The sequence below is a fragment of the Oculina patagonica genome, chromosome 1, assembly GCF_052425735.1.
Source record: "Oculina patagonica isolate OP01 chromosome 1, crgOcupat, whole genome shotgun sequence".
Taxonomy (NCBI): Eukaryota; Metazoa; Cnidaria; class Anthozoa; order Scleractinia; family Oculinidae; genus Oculina; species Oculina patagonica.
The window spans coordinates 8,642,780-8,660,861 of NC_135758.1; the positions used below are offsets into that span (position 1 = coordinate 8,642,780).

Consider the following 18,082-nt stretch of genomic DNA (forward strand, 5'->3'; position numbering starts at 1 on the left):
ACCAAAAAGGTCTGTTTTCTTCTTTCTTTATATATCAGTCTTTTTTTGTGGAGAACTTTTGAAATAAATCGAAAGTAGTAGCTTCCTAGAAGAACAGCCTCTTGTTGATTTAAAAGATATCGAACGATCTTAATACCTAAAATATCTCTTAGGATCTCAAACATCTCAAAGCGCTACTAAGTAGAGAAGTCGGTTGATATTTTATTTTATTATATAAACTAGAGTGAATTATCAGGATTTCTCTCGGTGAGAAAATCATATCTTCAAATGTAAGAGATATCATATTTTTCACATGTGAAGATATCGATTTCGTCACGTTTGCTGACGAGTTTGCCATGTTGCAATGCTGAATGAGCCAAAGTTTATCAATATTAAGTCGAAACATCTTCGGATCGTCCTCGGCAATCTTCGGAAATCTTCGGAAAAATTCAGAAAATGTTCGGAAACATTCGCATGACCACTGGACAACATTTTGAAAATCTGCGGAAATCTTAGGAAAATCGTCAAAAGCCTCGTTATTAGTAGGTTTATAAAATAAACAAAATTACATGGTTGCTTGGAGATATAAAATTTCTCTTCTCATGTTAAAATAAATATCTCACTCGTTCACTGCGCTCACTCGTGAGATATCGGGTTGAACACTGGAAGTTAAATTTCATGTCTCCGCGCAACCATGTATTATCCTCTACAGCATAATTCATTCAGCTCGCTTGAGCTCATTCCATCGGAATAGAACTGGCAATAGATTCTTATCCAAACTTTGCCTATTGGTTGCTAATTTTTGGGAGCCTAAATTTTCAAATAATGATCGCATAGTTTTCAGTCTTACCGCCGCTCTTCGTCAAGCGATAGAGCTTTAGTTCATACGTTCCAAAGCCGTACATGGCTACATGCTCCTTTATACCAAAAATCGCACAGATGTTTTTTAAAAGAGAACTCTTTCGTTGTTCTTTGAAGTTTACTGTTAGACGACTTTTATGTCTTTGAATTGTTCCTTCTTCACCAAAGTTTTTTTTTAAAAGTATTTGACAACATTACACAAAGCAGCCATATTGTTAAAGGCTCGTCAAATGGCGCGACTTTTCGCGCCGTTTCAATTTCTCGTATTAAAAGCGACCATAAGGCCTCTCGGGAGCGTAGTCTGCGTGGCCACGTAACTAAAGTAACGCTAGCAGCTGATAGTTATATCTGAACGTTTTTCAGTTATCAGTTAAAAAAAAAAATTGCCATTTTTCAGCTGACAGTTAAAATTTTGGCCAATTCTCAGCTATTAGTTAACCCCATGCACACCCTCATTCTAAGCCGGTTTGGCCGCTTTAAACTACCTTTGCTGTCTTTAGAACGAGGATTATACATTCTGATCAGGAGGGAGGGGGGGGGGGGGGGGGGGAGGGCAGTAGACTCACGGATTTTTTGTATCTGAATCATCGCCGGACTTTGACGTCACAGCCGGTCACAAAATGGACCAAAATGTCGAGCGCCTCGTCTCGCCAAGGCGTCGAAAAAAAGTTTGGAGCAGACGTGTTTATTTCGGTTTTTTGGAACTGACAATTTCGTGTAATTTTGAACTATGTAGTTGAAAGAGGTCGCAGGGAGATTGCTTCGACTATTTATGAACAGATTTCGATGAAAGAAATAGTTTTAGTATAAGATTGAAGGACAATAACGGAGAGCAAAGTACAGTGCAATGGCGGATAATTTCACACACTCAAAGCACTTGCAGTTCCAACTTTTGGCTCTAGCAATTACTGATGCAGTAATAAGGTTTAGTGAAATAGCCCACGATGCTCACAACACCATGGATGAAACACTGGTGACTATAGTTTGCAGAAGCTCGGAAATGCAATTTCCAGCCTTTTGGGTATCAAAAAAGTGCGGTTGATGATTACTTTTATTGACCACAGAACAGATTTTTTGAACTTCTTTAGGTGCAAATCTTATAAATGATATCTTAACAGACGGCAGTAAGAGGCCCTTACCGGTAGACTGCCGGTAACCGGTTTTTACTCAAATCACTGCAAAAAAGCTTTCTCCTTCACTTTCTGCTGATGTTATGTGTATTTCACAGCGGCTAAATTATACCATTTCATAGGAAGGCATTGCGCCAGTTTAAACTCATTCAAAAATAACACTCTAGTCTTTTACGGCGCATACCATTGTGTGTTTGTCTGCCACCTTGCCAGTCAAGAAGGCTCCTGAGATTGCACCTGCTAGAAGAGTCATAGAAGAGCCTTGATCTCATCGCGAAAGGGTAGTTGTGAAACATATGATGCTAACGTACGTTACAAATTGCTCTCAATTTATCTTGAAAGAGTTTTAGCCTAAAGTTTTTCTATCACACATTTTGAAAATATGAGTGGGTTGAAAAATTTGTAGGCCCGGACCTACAGGCCTATAGGCTGGCTACGCCCCTGAATATGGGAGCGAACAAACGCTTTCACAGGAGTCAAAAAGTATGAATAAGACGATTTCAACATAGTTATTCGGTTATAAGGCGCACGGTTTTTTCGAGAAAAATCTGTTTTTCTGTGGGAAGTTCATGCCAAAATTGGGGTGCGTCTTATAGCCGAGTATTTTCGCCCAACAAAATCTTATGACCGCCATTTTGCCGGAACTTACAGTTAAAACAAGAGAAATGAAAACACTTAATGTTGGTTAATGACTTTTACAGTATTAAAGATATAAGAAACATAAAGTTTAATTTAAACGCAAAGTTTATTATCGCGTATATAAAACGAATTTTAATAACACCTGTATATGCCAGCATTTTGTTGAAATTAGACAAAGAAAATCAAGCATACTCATTTGAAACAAACCTTTCTAAGCGTGGAAAGTGGAAAATGACTTTAGAAGACAAGGAAAACACCAAAAAAAAGCTTGAGAATCTCTGAAAAACACTCGATAAACAAAGTTCGTAGCGATACGAAGCATGCTTGAGAACTTGGTAACCAAGCTACAAACTCAGTGGTCACTGGTAACTACACATCTGCGAGGTTACTAAGCAGCTAAGTTCGAAGCATGAACGATGGAAAGATGTTTTGCTCAAGTGGATTTACGTCTTTTTTAGCAGGAAATGTTAGCTATTTACTTGAAGATTGTGCCAAGGAGTATGAACAACATTCAAACATTCAAATTTTGTAAGAAAAAACTGTCCTTAAATTGATCACTACATCTTTTCAACTCTCCAACTCATGGTGCGTCTTATAACCGAGTGTTTTTGGAGAATTTTCAGTTTGTAAACTTAGCATAACAATGTTGCCAAGTTTGGGGTGCGCCTTATAACCGAGTGTGCCTTATAACCGAATAACTACGGTAAGTAGCGAATTTGCCAAAAATAGGTGATTTTTTGAGCAAGCTGCAACTAGGTAGACCTAAAAAGAACGAAACGAAAATACTGGCTAAGAAACTTTAATGACTAAATATTTAAATGTACTCGGTAAGGAAGTGAACACGCGCGCGAACGTACGCTCGCAGAGGTGTTAAAATGAATGAAAGGATTTCAATCTAAGAAGCAAATTTGCCAAAAATAGGTGTTTTTTCCGGCAAGCTGCACCTAGGTAGACATAAAAAGAACGAAATGAAAAGTACATTGTAAGAAACTTTAATGACTAAATATTAAAATGTACTCGGTAAGAAAGTGAATACGCGCGCGAACATACGCTCGCGGAGGTGTTAAAAAGTATGAATAAAACGATTTCAATCTAAGAAGCAGATTTGCCAAAAATAAGTGTTTATTCGGGCAAGCTGCACATAGCTAGACCTAAAAAGAACGAAATGAAAAGTACAGGGTAAGAATCTTTAATGACTATATATTAAAATATACTTGGTAAGGAATTGAATACGCGAGCGAACAAACGCTTCCAATGGAGTCAAAAAGTATGAATAAAACGATTTCAACCTAAGTAGCAAATTTGTCAAAATTAGGCGATTTTTGGAGCAAGCTGCAGTTAGGTAGACCTGAAAGGAATGGAATGAAAAATACAGGCTAAGAAACTTTAATGACTAAATATTAAAACGTACCGTATTTACTCGAATAAGCGCCGCGGCGCTTATTAAATTTTTCGCGCCTCAGAAACGGCGCTTATTCGAGGGCGGCGCTTATTTAAAAATTGGACGCCACAAACAATCTTATCTAAACGAAACGTCTACAGTAACTAAAAGAAGGGTCTTTTGATTGTCAGTATTCTTCTCTTACGAAAGAGAGTTGTTGCGTTTGCTGTCCCGACAAAGTTCAACGTTAACAGAACTACGTATTGTAAGAATTTTGGATAGAAAAAAATAATGGCCGAGCGGTAAACGTAATAACTTTGAACTGCGAAACATTGCTTTTTGATGAAAAGGAATTTCCAAGGCTGTTTTAGAGTTGCTTTGTAGTGCTATTTTTAGTTATACGGAATTTCTCGAGTAAGCGCCGCATCGGGACTGCGGCGCTTATTCGAGGGCGGCGCATATTAACTTTTTGGTTCCAAATACGGCGCTTATTCGACGGCGGCGCTTATTCGAGGGCGGCGCTTATTCGAGTAAATACGGTGCTCGGTAAGGAAGTGAATACGCGCGCGAACATACGCTCAAAGAGGTGTTAAAAAATTTGAATAAAACGATTTCAATCTAAGAAGCAAATTTGCCAAAAATACGTGTTTTTTCGTTGAAGCTGCACCTAGGTAGATATAAAAAGAAAAAAGGAAAAAGTACTGGGTAAGAAACTTTAATGACTAAATATTAAACGTTTATGAAATCACGGCTAATAATCTTAAAATCATTTTTATTATCTAAAAGATATCTTAAAGATTTAAAAGATCTTAGACAATTTTTCAATTAACGTATTTCAACAAATTGGTGGACTCTTATTGATGTCGACGTTTCTTGACGTAAGCTGGTCACTTGTTTAAAAGCCATTGCGTACTTCGTTAAGTTCAATCTTGAAAATACATTTACAGTCCTATGATAAACAAGTTTTTCAAATTTTTTCAAAAGAACAATCAAAAGAATGGCTGAATTATGATTAGATGAGATTCCCTGGACTAATTTCAGTTTCAGACATCTCTTTTTCGATCAGGGAATTAATTCTTGGCAGCTGTTGCCGGTTGCCCTATTCCCACAAACGATCACTCAACATTTTGAAACCACAACTGTAGCTTTTCAGGTAATTTTTTGGTGGGAATTGGGGTGGGAGGAGTGTTGGGGGTGGTGGATGCATATTGATCTCGTAATCATTCAGTAAATACAGTGGAGTTCGTAAGTAGTAAGGACGGTTACCTTGGCGTGCACTTAATATTCAAAATGGTGGCCGATCACAACGAATATAAAATTATAATAAAAAAAGGGTGGGGGAATGTAAAACAAAACCCCTAATGACACGAGGAAATGTAGGGAGATGTGTAAGGGTACAAAAAATCTGGACACGAACAGGAATAGCAGGTTTTAAGACATTTAACGTGATAGAGCCCCCCATAGGTTTGAACAGGTAAAAGACACTGAACCGTATGACTTGTGATGTCGTGACCAGAAACCATCAACACTCTACAAGTTGCCATAATGGCTGTTGCCTGTGACGTCATATGATGTCATGTGACGTCATTAGAGCCGCCATCTTGGATTTTACCAACCTCGTTCTCAGGGCCTCTCTTCCTTTCTTCCGAGGAAAATAGCGGAAATTGGCACAAAATCAAACCAGAACGCTTATAGAAAGTAAAATCAAAACACATTGAACCATTGTTGCTTTAAAAAAACTGGAAAAATGAAAAAAATATGTCAAAAAAAGAGAAAGGATGGATGAAAAAGCTGAGAGCAACCAAGTAAATTTTCACAGCGTTTATTTAACAGACAGGATATTTGTTTGTTTACACATTACATTATTAGCTAAAAAACATTATTACAAGGCCGTAAAAGAAGTATCAATTAGCTTTTAACTCAAGGCAACTATCTTGTTATAACAATGTCTGTTTTTCTCAGACGAGACTGGTTTACTGCTTGCCTCATCTTGATCTTTCGTGAGCCATCTCTATCAATGTAGCCAATGGAATTCTTGAGAATATGGTTGCCAGGGTGGTGTTCTTGGCAAGACTGCCTAAGCTTTTCTTCTTTGTGATCTTTCCTTTCTTTCTCTTGAGTGTTGATTGTTTCTTTTGTAAAGGGGCCTTTCTAGCATTCAACTTGGTGTTTTCGCAAACCTGTTACACCTGTCCGCATCCGGCTTTTTTTAACCTTACACATCGTTACGTTACGCGTTTCGTTTTACATTTCCCCACCCCATTTTTTACTATTATTATATTTTCGTTGAGATCGGCCTCCATTTTGAATATTAAGTGCGGACCAGGGTAACCCCCCTTACTACTTTCGTAAAATTCGCGTTATCACTTATTTAATGCAGAATGATGTCAACTTTGCTGGCCGCCATTCGTGTGCGTGAAAGCCTACAAAATATGACAAGAATTATATAGTGTTACTTAAGGTGTTAGTGATGAGTTCTATATATAGATTATAAAATTTGATTTGTAATCTATAGCACAAGTTTTCTCCTGCAATGGATTTAAAGTAATTTTAAGATGAGGTACAACGAAGAGCTCAATAATGATGTAACAAGTACTTTTAGCAGAGTTCTGAGTCTATTGATTTTTGACGTGCGCACAACTAAGCTTGTCACGTTAATTACGGGAGTTGCGTGTAACTTGTATTGATACTGCTTCAAAAGTTTCTTACGTTCTAAAACAACCTAGCGACACAGAAGATCTTAATTATTTTATTGATTCAACAGATCTCTGGCGATGATAAAATAACAAAAGTTCTCTAATGATCTTAAGGAACGAGAAGATTTCTATTGATCTTAATTATCTTAAATTTCAAAAGAAAGTAGATGGGTATTGTTTATGAGTAGTATAAAGGGTGTAGAAAACCAACTTGGGTTTTTTATTTTTTAGTGGTGAGTTTGTAACAGGAAAATCTTCTTTCCGTGGAGTTAAGAAACTGTGCTGATCAGCCAAGGTCGGTAACTTGTTATTTTTTTTACCAAGGCTTCGTAGTAGCACGAAGAAGGATATCACTTTAATAAACCACGCGATGTTTTAAAAGTTCATTTTTTTTATATTCAGAACCCCTAAGGTGCTTAAAGAGGGGTTCTGAAAATTGTCCCTCCCTTTGTTCAGAGGATTTTTTGAGGTTCTTGACTCGGCGTCCACAAGCTTCCAATTAAAATTCAAGGAAGCCATGCACATCCTTTGGGAACAGCCGTCCTTAAGTTCCCAGGTCAAACATCTTAAGGCGGTTTCCGCTGAAAGTTCGAGCAATAAGTGCAAAAACTATTTACCAAAAATCTACTCAAAGAACGGTAACGTTTTGTATACTATTTGAAACATCTCACTGTAATTCATTTATATAAGTGACCCCCCGGTTAAATTCTAAAGCATTCTCGAGAAACTTAATGTCAAACCTTGTAAAAATGCTTAAAATGCATGTTTTTTTGTTTTGAACTGATGCGAAACGTCCGTTTTAACTAAAATACGGATAACTTCAAATTCATTTATCTCTCGCAGAGACAGCTTGAGGGCTAAAGTTTAGATAAGTTCTTCTTAACTGTATTCAAACTTTCAGTAGAATGATTCATCCGATCTAAGATATTTAAACACTAAATTCTCGGTGGCCTCTGTCCACCTTCATCAGAGTATTGAAAATGAGTTCGTTAAAATATTAGCACGCGCTAGGCATGTTTGAATACGCCATCCAATCTTTAATTTCTTAACAGTGGAGTGTAAGCGCGCGGAAGGAGTTTCCTTTCGTTAACCGCGTTGGAATCCACCGTAGAGTGCCACGACTCTAGGAACAGTCTCTTGGTGTAACTTGAGATTCCTCGTTCAAGGATCGTGGCATTTTTTGGGAATATCTTAGATCGGATGAATCATTCTACTGAAATTAAGTCTACCGATCGCCAAAGACAAAGTGTATTCAAACTGTTAACATGCTTTGAGTTTTTTTGGTATATTTATTTTTGCCTTTATTGCTCGAATGTTCAGCGGAAACCGTCTTAATTTATCCGTTTCATACTAATTAGTCTCCTTTTTTAAGTTTAATAGTTACACTTTTTTTCTGTTTCGCGCCTTTATCCTTATTAACTTTTATTCTTGTTAACATCACACTTTGCTATACTATTTATTGCACATTTTAGTTTTCTTACTCACTGTACAACTGACGATGGATGATGTTTCATCCGAAACATGTATTATTTTTTTATATTTTTAGCATTTAAAGTGATATATATCTTTAAAATGATTTGGTCGAACCCCTCCAATACGGACAACGAAGGGACACAACGTCGTTTCCGTATTAGAGAGGTGTCCGTTTAACAGAGATCAGTATGATGACGTCACTTTTAAGACTCCACTGACAGGTTAAAGTGTTAAGTAACAAAAAAAAGACAAGCCGTTTCAATAACTGTAACTAAAAATAAGAAGCTTACTACTTTATTGTTCGTCTCAGTTACACGAATTTGGGATAGAACCGAACTACAACGAAATTAAGTGATGGCGTCATACACTCCAAAACATTTTGAAACGTATAAAATTGACTGAGCACTTACTTGTCATAACCAACCTTTTAATAATCTACTGATTTCTTTTCTTCATTGTGCAGGACTATGAAGTGTTTTACTTTGTTCATTATCACTTGGGCCGTGGCGCCATCAATTGCTCGTAAGCAGGCTCAGGTAAGTGTGTTAACCCAGTCCCTCTCCGTACTTCGCCAGTTAGATTCCTCAAGTACGAATTATTTGAAATCTTTTACAATACTGATATGATTAATTTGTTTCTTTAACAGGACGAAATCAACGTCAAAGACCCTGGTTAGTCATTTTACTGGCTTCTTTCACAATTGTAACAAACACAAGTTGTTATTTGCTTTTTCGAATTCTTGTGAATTACTGTGATGGTGTTGTCCGTATTTAAAATTAGGTAATTCAGCAAACATTGCATCTAATAAGTTGTGGGCCTATATATGGACGATATGTTCCAAGTTCCCAATGACTAATTAAAAAGAAATTCCGCCAAACGATCTTACCGATGCATGCGCGCTTGCTGTTGTCCCAGTCATGCACCAGTTTCCAAAGTGAACTACAATTTTTGCATTACTCGCGCACTGGGCTAAAAGAAAAGCTTGCATGATAAAGCAACTTTTCCATAGTAGTTTTAGTTGTCTCCTCTTTATACCTTTGTAATCATATATTTAATTTTATTTATTTTTGTCTGGCATAGTTAAATCAAAAACTTTTGGTTTTCTTAACTTTAGACATACTCGAAGAAGTTTTCGAGAATCCAAGGGAATCTCACGAAACGAACTTCCAAGTTTTTGACCGGGAAAGTAAGTTCTTTAATTATTAATACATCTTGTATAAAAAAGAGTAGTCTTTCGATCGTCATCAAAGATCGATAGCGCACCCAGAAAGTGCCTCAAGTGGGTTTTACGTAATAAGTTACAAGACTTTTAAAATAGACATGGCCGAGGGATCTGTTTTACTGAGGACCTGAACAGTTTTTCGAGAAAAACGCTCATAGTTTAAGCAGAAACTATACAAAAGGAAATATAAAATATTTGGTTTCCGTTAAGTGCCAACATTTCAAGCAAAGGACGTTCTGAACCCTAAAGAATTCGATTGAAAGAGTACGTCACATGATCTAGCTACTACGAATACTAAGTTATTCAACGAAGAAGGACAGTGTGGAGAAACTGGGATCAGTCGTCGCTGGGAAACGAGTACCACTTCAACGAGTCTCGATAACAACCGTATCACACTCGAATAAATTTATTATACACGTGACTCGTTTGAAGAAACGAGACTCGATCGTAAAAATGAGACTCGATCGTGAAAACCAGACTCGATCATAAAACTAGACTCGATCGTAAAATGAGTCTCGATCGTTAAAACCAGACTCAATCGCAAAAACTACTCTTAAAAAAGGACCGTCTCTTCTGAAAAACGTTTAGGAGTACAGAAAGGCTTGGACTAAAGAAAAGAAATCCGTTTCAGTTTTGGTCAGTTGGTTGAGGGGGAGGGGGGGAGAAAGGGTTTTTCGAGCCTCCCGTACCTCTTATCCCCTTTCCGTACCATTTCCTGCCGCTTTCAGCCCCTTTTCGCGGTGTCTCCCTCCTCTTTGTCGCATATTTGTTATAAATTTTTCTTAGAAAACCTGCTTCACGCACTCTCTTCTTCCGCCTCTTACCCTCTTTGTCTTGCCCCCCGATGAGCGTTAAATGAAGGTAAATTCAAGTCGAGCTAAAAATATGGCGGTTTATGTTTATGTTTACCCACTTTCCGTACCGCTTCCTGCCGATTTCCGCCCCTTTTCGCAGTTTTTCTCGTCTCTTCTTCAAAGAGAGGAACAGTGTGGGGAAACTGCTTATTACTCTAGCCTTAGAATGCGATTTGTAGGTTAAGGCACACATTATGTTGTAGTAGTTGTGCAAATACAATATAAAATGTGGATAAACCAATGAGAAGAAAAGCGTTTTCAGCAAATTTTGGGAAAGGTGTAGGCTCAATTTTTATTACAAGGTCCATAAACCTCAGTCAGACCCTGATTAAACTTCGTCGTTACATTTGAATTCATCTTTTAATTTATGACTGGCCCATGTAATTTCAGTAATGTTTGGTTTTGTTTAAAGCTGGTCCAATGCTGATTTTAAAACCACTGCAATACAGTCTTGAAAGAGAATCAATTTAAGAGCGGTTCTCGTTTTTTCTTTCCAAGGGACTACACGCTTTCCTAGAGATTTTAAAAACAACGAAGCAAAAATATTTCCTCAGTCCAGAAAAATTTAAGTTGGTTTCGTGGAAGTTCCCTTAATACAACAATACTCAAACTGTTTTCGCTGAAACAGTCGCAGCATTTTCAAACCGGGTTGAAAGTTAAATCAGTTGTTCAAAGTTTGATCAGCTAAGCCAACCGAAAACGGTTTCTACTTCATAGGACGCCAGAAAGACCCAGTCCGCTATCAAACCCAAAACAGTCGGTCCCGATAACACACGACGTTAGACTGGCGCTAAGTAGAAGGCCTCGGGAGGAGTCTCACATTTGATGTTCTATAATTTCATGTAATAATTGATTGATCTGTGAGTCACCGTTCTAGTTTCTCGCCCTGGAAATAACTCCACCTATGTCAATATCATAATTTTCTTCTTAGAATTACTAAACAACAAACCGGAGAACCCTCAAGACGATTATGTACTGAGGTCTGTTATGAAAGGTAATAACATTATTTCATACGTAAATGTTATTTCTCCGTCCCTCACTTTTGACGTAGAACATGACTGTCACTTTGAAGGAATAAGCCTTCTACTTATTTTCTAGAAATTTAGAGGACATTCCGGATATAGCATGTATTTCCGGTTCGTACAATGGCACAGCGATAGATCGGAAATTCGGTAAAATAGCTATATAGGAAAGCGGGCTGAGCATTTATTCCTTGTAAAAATTTTTTGACAGAAAATGAAAAACAGAGCATAGAAGGTTTTATAAAAGAGTTATTCAACTGCCTCAGTTGCAGTCCGGATGCACCTTTAGTGATATTTGCCAGTGAACAAATAATTTGATGGTACGGGTAGAAACATTTATTTTGGCATCGTCGAGAGACAGGTTAACAAACATCGTGAAAGTATTATTTATTTCCAAGACTTAAGACCTTAAAAGTTAAATTTTGTTCAAAATATCAACTTTTAGCACTTTATTTCAACAAAAAACCCTTTTTCTTACGATAAAAATGGCTTTTTGATTCTCTCTGCATAGGATCCATCGCTTATGTAAAGGTTGTAGCGGTGACGGGAGACGTTTATGGAGGAGGTCAGAAGCGTCGCTATGGTAATAATCCAGAACTGGTGATCGCTTTGAACAATGGGATGAAGTATCGAGCAGAAATGAAAAACGACAAGTATCGAGGTACGCAATACAAAATAGAACTGAAGGTCCACAGTGATTTTACACCCCAACTTATCTGCACTGACAAAGACATTAAGGAAGTTTATCTCGAGGCTCGAGGCGACGATGGATGGTACGTAGCATCCATCGACACCTACACTGCGGGCACGAATAAGATGTACACCAAACTGACCACCGACCCAGGTTTCAGTATGTGGGTGGACGCCGATGAAGAATATCTTTCCCCATATAATGCCAAAAAGCACCTCCTTACCAAAGCGGTCGCAGGATCCTGTATCACTTACATGCGTGTAGATGCAATGACTGGAAACAAGTATGGAGCTGATTTCTCACAAAGGTGGGGCAAGAAACACTTGATAGTTATCTTGTTATCAAATAATGAAAAACGTCAGGCAGAACTTGAAGGACCTATGAAACGTGGCCAACCCTATGTGCGAGAGTTACACTTTGCAAGCCGGTTTCAAACTATACAGTGCGTGTCATTATCTGACATAAAGGGCATTCACCTACAAACTCAGAATGGAGGAGATGACGGATGGTATATAGCATCCATTCGCATTTCTGCAAAAGCTGGCGATAAGAAGTACGAGGCTCTGACAAATGATCCACAACTAAACAAGTGGCTTGATGCTAATGAAGAGTACAAGTATCCTTACAATGCGAAAGACATCAAACTAACATGGGTAGATCAAGAAACCACCAATTGTCTATACGGCAATCCTACTTGTGATTGCAGTGCACATGCGAAGGTTTGCCGATTTAACCTTGAGATTGATGAAATTCGAACCTTTACCAGCTATCAAAAGTTGTCCGTGGATGAACCTACAGGAATTGCTCTGCGAGGATCGCAAGGAGTGATCTATTATTTGGACGACAAAGATGGGACAGCTGTGCCACTGCAAACTGATCGAAGATGTTCAACATTGGACAGCACCAAATGCACTGATCCCCAGTTTGTTGATGGTAAGACGTTCCGTTTGGCGATAGCCGTGAATGGACAGATTCCTGGACCTACCTTGATAGTCCACGAAGGGCAAACAGTTGTAATTCACGTTCACAACAACCTTACCACTGAGGGTATCTCAATTCATTGGCATGGGATGCACCAGAGTGGAACACCTTGGTTTGACGGTGTAGGGCAAGTGACCCAATGTCAGATAGGGCCGTCATCGAGCTTTTCATACATGTACACTGCTAGTCCTGCTGGGACTTTTTGGTATCATTCTCACAGCGGTGCCCAGAGAACAGATGGCTTCTATGGTTCACTCATAGTTAGAGAAAAACCCGAAAGAATGAAGAAAATCAAAGCTAGACTCCAAAAACATGGTGCATTTAAAGACCTTCCAGAAAAGCACACCATATCGCTTCTAGACTGGCAACATGAGGCATCCTTGGACCTATTCACACAGATCCATGCAAGCTTAGGCTTTTATCCAGACAAACCGCTTGGCGAGGTGCCCACTCCGGATGACCACCGGTATGAACCCACACACAGTTTTGAAGAAGTAGAGGTTGGGCCTGTTCCGTATTTTTCTGGGATTATAAATGGAAAAGGCAGGCATGCCGATGTTCCTTACATCAAAACTAGACTGAGTATATTTACTGTTGAGGCAGGAAAGACATATCGCTTTCGTTTAATTGGAGCACAAGGGCTATATGCTTACAGATTCTCCATTGATGGCCATAAACTGACTGTGGTGGGTACTGACGGCTATTGGATTCAGCCTGTAGAAGACGTTGATTACATCATCATTCATTCCGGAGAGAGATACGACTTTCTACTTAGTGCGAAAAATACTTTCGGACGGAAAGACTACTGGATGCGTGCGGAGACTCTGGAGATTGATAGAAGTGGCGCTAGACCACCCTACAAGTCCCTAGGACATGTAGCAGAGGCTATTTTGCACTACAAACAGGATAGTGACTCAAATGATCCGGATCTTAATGTACCTTCAACAAAATATCAAGAAATCAAAGATAACTCTCCTCCCATACGGTGCACCAAAAACAACCCATGCAAAGCAGTGAACTGCCCATTCAAGGACTTTCATCCATCATATTACATTACCTGTATTAATGTTCATAGCCTGCGTTTGCTTTTGCCAACTCCACCTAATGAGCTTCCAAATGCAAACCCTAAAGGTCCCATGGATTGCAAAGATTGCCGACATTTCATCAACTTCAATTTTGAGGGTGACTCTCAAACAAGTGCAGTCAATGGGCGCAACTTTATCCTTCCCTCCTTTCCTCCCCAAACCCAAAATGAAGAGTTCCAAAAATCGGACACAAAGTGTGACCTTAAGGCAGACTGCAATCCGTCGACACCCGAGTGCTCATGTGTTCATATCATAAACATTCCCTATCAAGATTCTATTCAAATGGTGTTTTCAGCTTTTGGTGCTTGGCACAACGCTCACCCAATTCACCTTCATGGCCACACATTTCACGTTGTTCGCGTTGGATATCCAGAATATGACCAAACAACTGGTTTCATTAAAAACCACAACAGCGATATAAACTGCGATGATGAACACTGTACTAAAGAGGGATGCGACAACAGAAGATGTACAAGACCAAGTTGGAAAAAAGAGCCAATGTTTTTTCATATCGACAGCCATACGGTCAGAAAAGACACAGTTATGGTCCCTGCTGGGGGGTATGTTGTCATCAATTTCCTATCTGATAACCCTGGCTACTGGTTTCTTCATTGCCACATAGAGGTGCACCAGCTAGAGGGAATGGCACTAATTGTCAATGAGGCTCCTGACAGGCTGATTCAACCACCAGAAGGGATGAACAAGTGTGGAGACTTCAAGATAAGTGTCAAAACTTTCTCTGACCTTACTCAAGTGTGATCCATTAACTGAAAAAGGAACGGTCTTAGTATTTGCTGCAGCTTTTGGTCGATCTTATGAAAACTAGTAATTAGAGAACACTCCATGACATGGCACGTGCAAAAAGCCGTACTTCTCTAACACTGTTAATTTAGAAACACAAAACTAGCTGCATGTCAGGAGATATTTTTTTCACTTTCTTTGGGTTTTCATTTAGAGGATATTATTGGTATGTTAAGCTTATCAGAAGTAGTATATTATTATTCGGGTATTGCCAGCTTGGCTTTTTGCTGTCATTGTAGCGTTTCAATATTTTTGTTAATGTCTAAAATTATTATTCGCTTAAGTTGCGCGTTGCTGTTTGGTTTTCAATAATTTACCGTCATTTTGTCGCCTTCGGCTGAATGAATGATGCCGGTGCGTTATCGCAGTCTCTGCTTAAAGGAGAAGTTCACTCCAAAAAGCCTATCTTATTCTCTTTGCCAATAAAAAGTATACGTACAGTTTAGTTACTCGCCAAAGTTTCAGCTCCTAAAGTCCATGCTAACCCATTGAAATTCGCGTCCAAAGAAGCCCAAAATTCGACATTAGCAGCCGCCATTTTGAAACAGTACTTAGTCCCCAGGCGAGTTTCCGTGACGTCTTTCTGTCCAAGGGTATGGCTGCCCTTGAGCCTTTATATCGTTTCGAGTCAAAACGTGTCGTTATCCAGTGATGAGAAAAGTGAAGGCGAAGAAATGAACGATCGACTACAAGGTACATTTTGGTATATTCTTTTCTGATCGATTTGTACAACCCGGGGCCGAATTTCACTCACAACTGAATGAAAGCGAAGAAAAGCGATGGGGAATCAGCTGCACTTCAAGATTCCCACCAATTTTAGCCGGACGGAATGATGTCACGGAAACGCTAGGTACTAAGTACTGTTTCAAAATGGCGGCTGCCGATGTCGAAATTTGGGCTTCTTTGGACGCGAATTTCATTGGGTTAGCATGAACTTGGGGCTTTGGACTTTTTCTGTTTTCAAATTTTAGGTTTCGATTGATAACTGCCACTTCACTGTGAGTTAACTCAAATTAGTGAAGAGCCCTTCTCACCTTAATCCTTGGCATTTACATTACTTTTTCTCTCTCCGGTGGAAGGGAACACGGTGTTCTCAAACCTTTATTTTTCTCGCCGGAGTTACAAACCAAAAATGACATACCATCGAGAAAATTTAATAATTTGTTAAAGATGACAAAAAAACATACAGTGCGGCCATCCCCCATCTTCAGCTGGAAGCCATGCCTCCTTTTGGGGGCTATTTCAGTTGGGTTTAGATGCGATGGGCAGCTCCAGATGTCGGGAAACAAAAGGACAGAAAAGCATCAGTTGGAACTGTCACGGCTTCTCTATTATCCAAGTTGGCACAGATTCAGCAGTCTCCTGTAGCCGTCTAATTACAGACCTCCTGGCTCTGGGAGCAATCCCGATATCGTTCAGAAATCGAATGACAGACCTACCAGCAAAACCACGGCACCCAACCTGTATAAACACGGCGCGTCCACCAGTTGAACATACCTCGGCCCTGTACCGGAAAATTTAGCAATTGTATGTCCGAAGATATATTGAACTATTTTTATGGTCATTTAATGTTATTTGTCTTCTTTGTCTTTTTAGGAATCGTTCATATCGATTGAAGTGTTAGTTTGTATAAATCATCAGTACATATTTCAAACCCAGGGGGGTACTCGGGATTTCAAGTGACGGGGATGATCGAAGGATTTTGGGGATTTGAAATTTTCGATTCCGGGATATTTTTGGGAAGGAAAATTTGGCAAGTATTTTTTTGGGTGGCTTGATTTAAGTTGGGATTTTTTGGGGTATTACAAAAAACAATGTAAAGATTCCTGGTAGTGTCTTGGATGCGTAGTTCTGCGAATAAAGTACAAGCAAACGTGTTTCTAATGTTTTTCTTTGTGTTATTATCTTTCCCCCTTTCTGTAAATTTAAGGGTCGGAAATTCGGCATAGGATTTGTTGGGGTTAATTTTTGGTCCAGGGATTTTTTTTTTTTTTTTTTTTTTTTGCACCCTTAATGCATGTTAATAGTTAGGTTCTTATAATAATTTATGGTAGGTCCACATCCGCCACTTTTGTTCTACGTATCAAATAAAGTCTACTACTAAAGTCTACTAGTACTACACATGAGACGTAAATGAATGATTAACACTTTTATTTCCCGTCCTCAGCCATTAATAAAGAACTCGCGTGAACGTTTTTAAGACAAATGAATTTCAACATTTTTTCTTTTTGTGTTTTGGCCAAACGGCAAGCAGAGTTTAAAACAAGGTCTCTAAAGAACAAAGTGCTTATTATGTAAAGTTCCATAATTATATATATGACTGGTGAGGTAAAATTTCAACGAATTCGATGTCATTCAACAAAATAATTTTACTTGTTCAGTAATAAAATATGTCTGGTAGTCCCTCGTCATGACTGTTTTTTTTTATTCACATGCATTACTTGCAGGTTTAACGCAAACTATATCCGCCAATGATGTAACAGTCGTGTTTTTTTCCTTACTAAAGATGTTACTTTTCGGATATTTCAGGGTAGAAGAATCAGATAATAACGCAATAAAATACATCATCGAGATTGATTGTTCCGTGACACGAATTATCACGGAAAATGAAAGCCGGACAGGGAAAAGTAAAAATTTAAGTCTAAGTGTAATAATTAAAAAAAAATAATTATGATAGAGGCAAAATAGCATCCTGTCAATTATCAACTGAAACTCGACTGGATCACACCAACTGGATGCAGGATTACTTACAGGCTGAAGGCAATTGTACAGGTATAGCTACTCCTGTGCTACAAAAGTAAGATTACTTCTTTTGACTTTGTTATAAGTTTAGTTAATTCCATTGTTTATGTACTGGAGAGATCTCTGTTTACATCAAAAGCTAACCCCGCCATTACAGAATCTAATACTTGAATCCGTATTTGTAATTTTGAAGAGAAGATTCCAGTTGCTGACGTAGATTGATGAGGACTTAATCTTGATTTTGACTTTTCATACCAAGGTAGGTTCTGTCTGGTTAACTCCAATTTTGTTCCAAGATAATTGAAGATAGCTTTTAGAAATGTTTACGCTAATGTTTAGTTGTGAAAAGAGCGTTATATTTGGCGTATAAAGCCTCCAACGTAAGGATGGTCAAATAAAATGAAGTAAGGCTTTACATGTGCATGCGTTCCAAAATACATGGAGAGGATTCTTCAAATTGAAGTAGCAGCGTGCTTTTTAGCTACATTGGTGTTGACATATTTGATTTTGGCATTCCGTTTTGGC

At 38.6% G+C, this 18,082-nt stretch overlaps 2 protein-coding genes across 3 annotated transcripts in view; both read left to right on the forward strand.

Moving 5' to 3' along the window:
- LOC144654636 (tetratricopeptide repeat protein 28-like) overlaps positions 1-18,082 on the forward strand; it is a 52,253-nt gene that overhangs the window by 25,935 nt on the left and 8,236 nt on the right. The window lies entirely within an intron of this gene.
- LOC144654320 (uncharacterized) lies at positions 8,809-16,672 on the forward strand. The gene is made up of 4 exons (XM_078514429.1): positions 8,809-8,830; positions 9,274-9,345; positions 11,167-11,229; positions 11,769-16,672. The coding sequence occupies exons 3-4, from the start codon at positions 11,223-11,225 to the stop codon at positions 14,771-14,773; spliced, it is 3,012 nt and encodes a 1,003-aa protein (XP_078370555.1). The 5' UTR covers positions 8,809-8,830; positions 9,274-9,345; positions 11,167-11,222; the 3' UTR covers positions 14,774-16,672.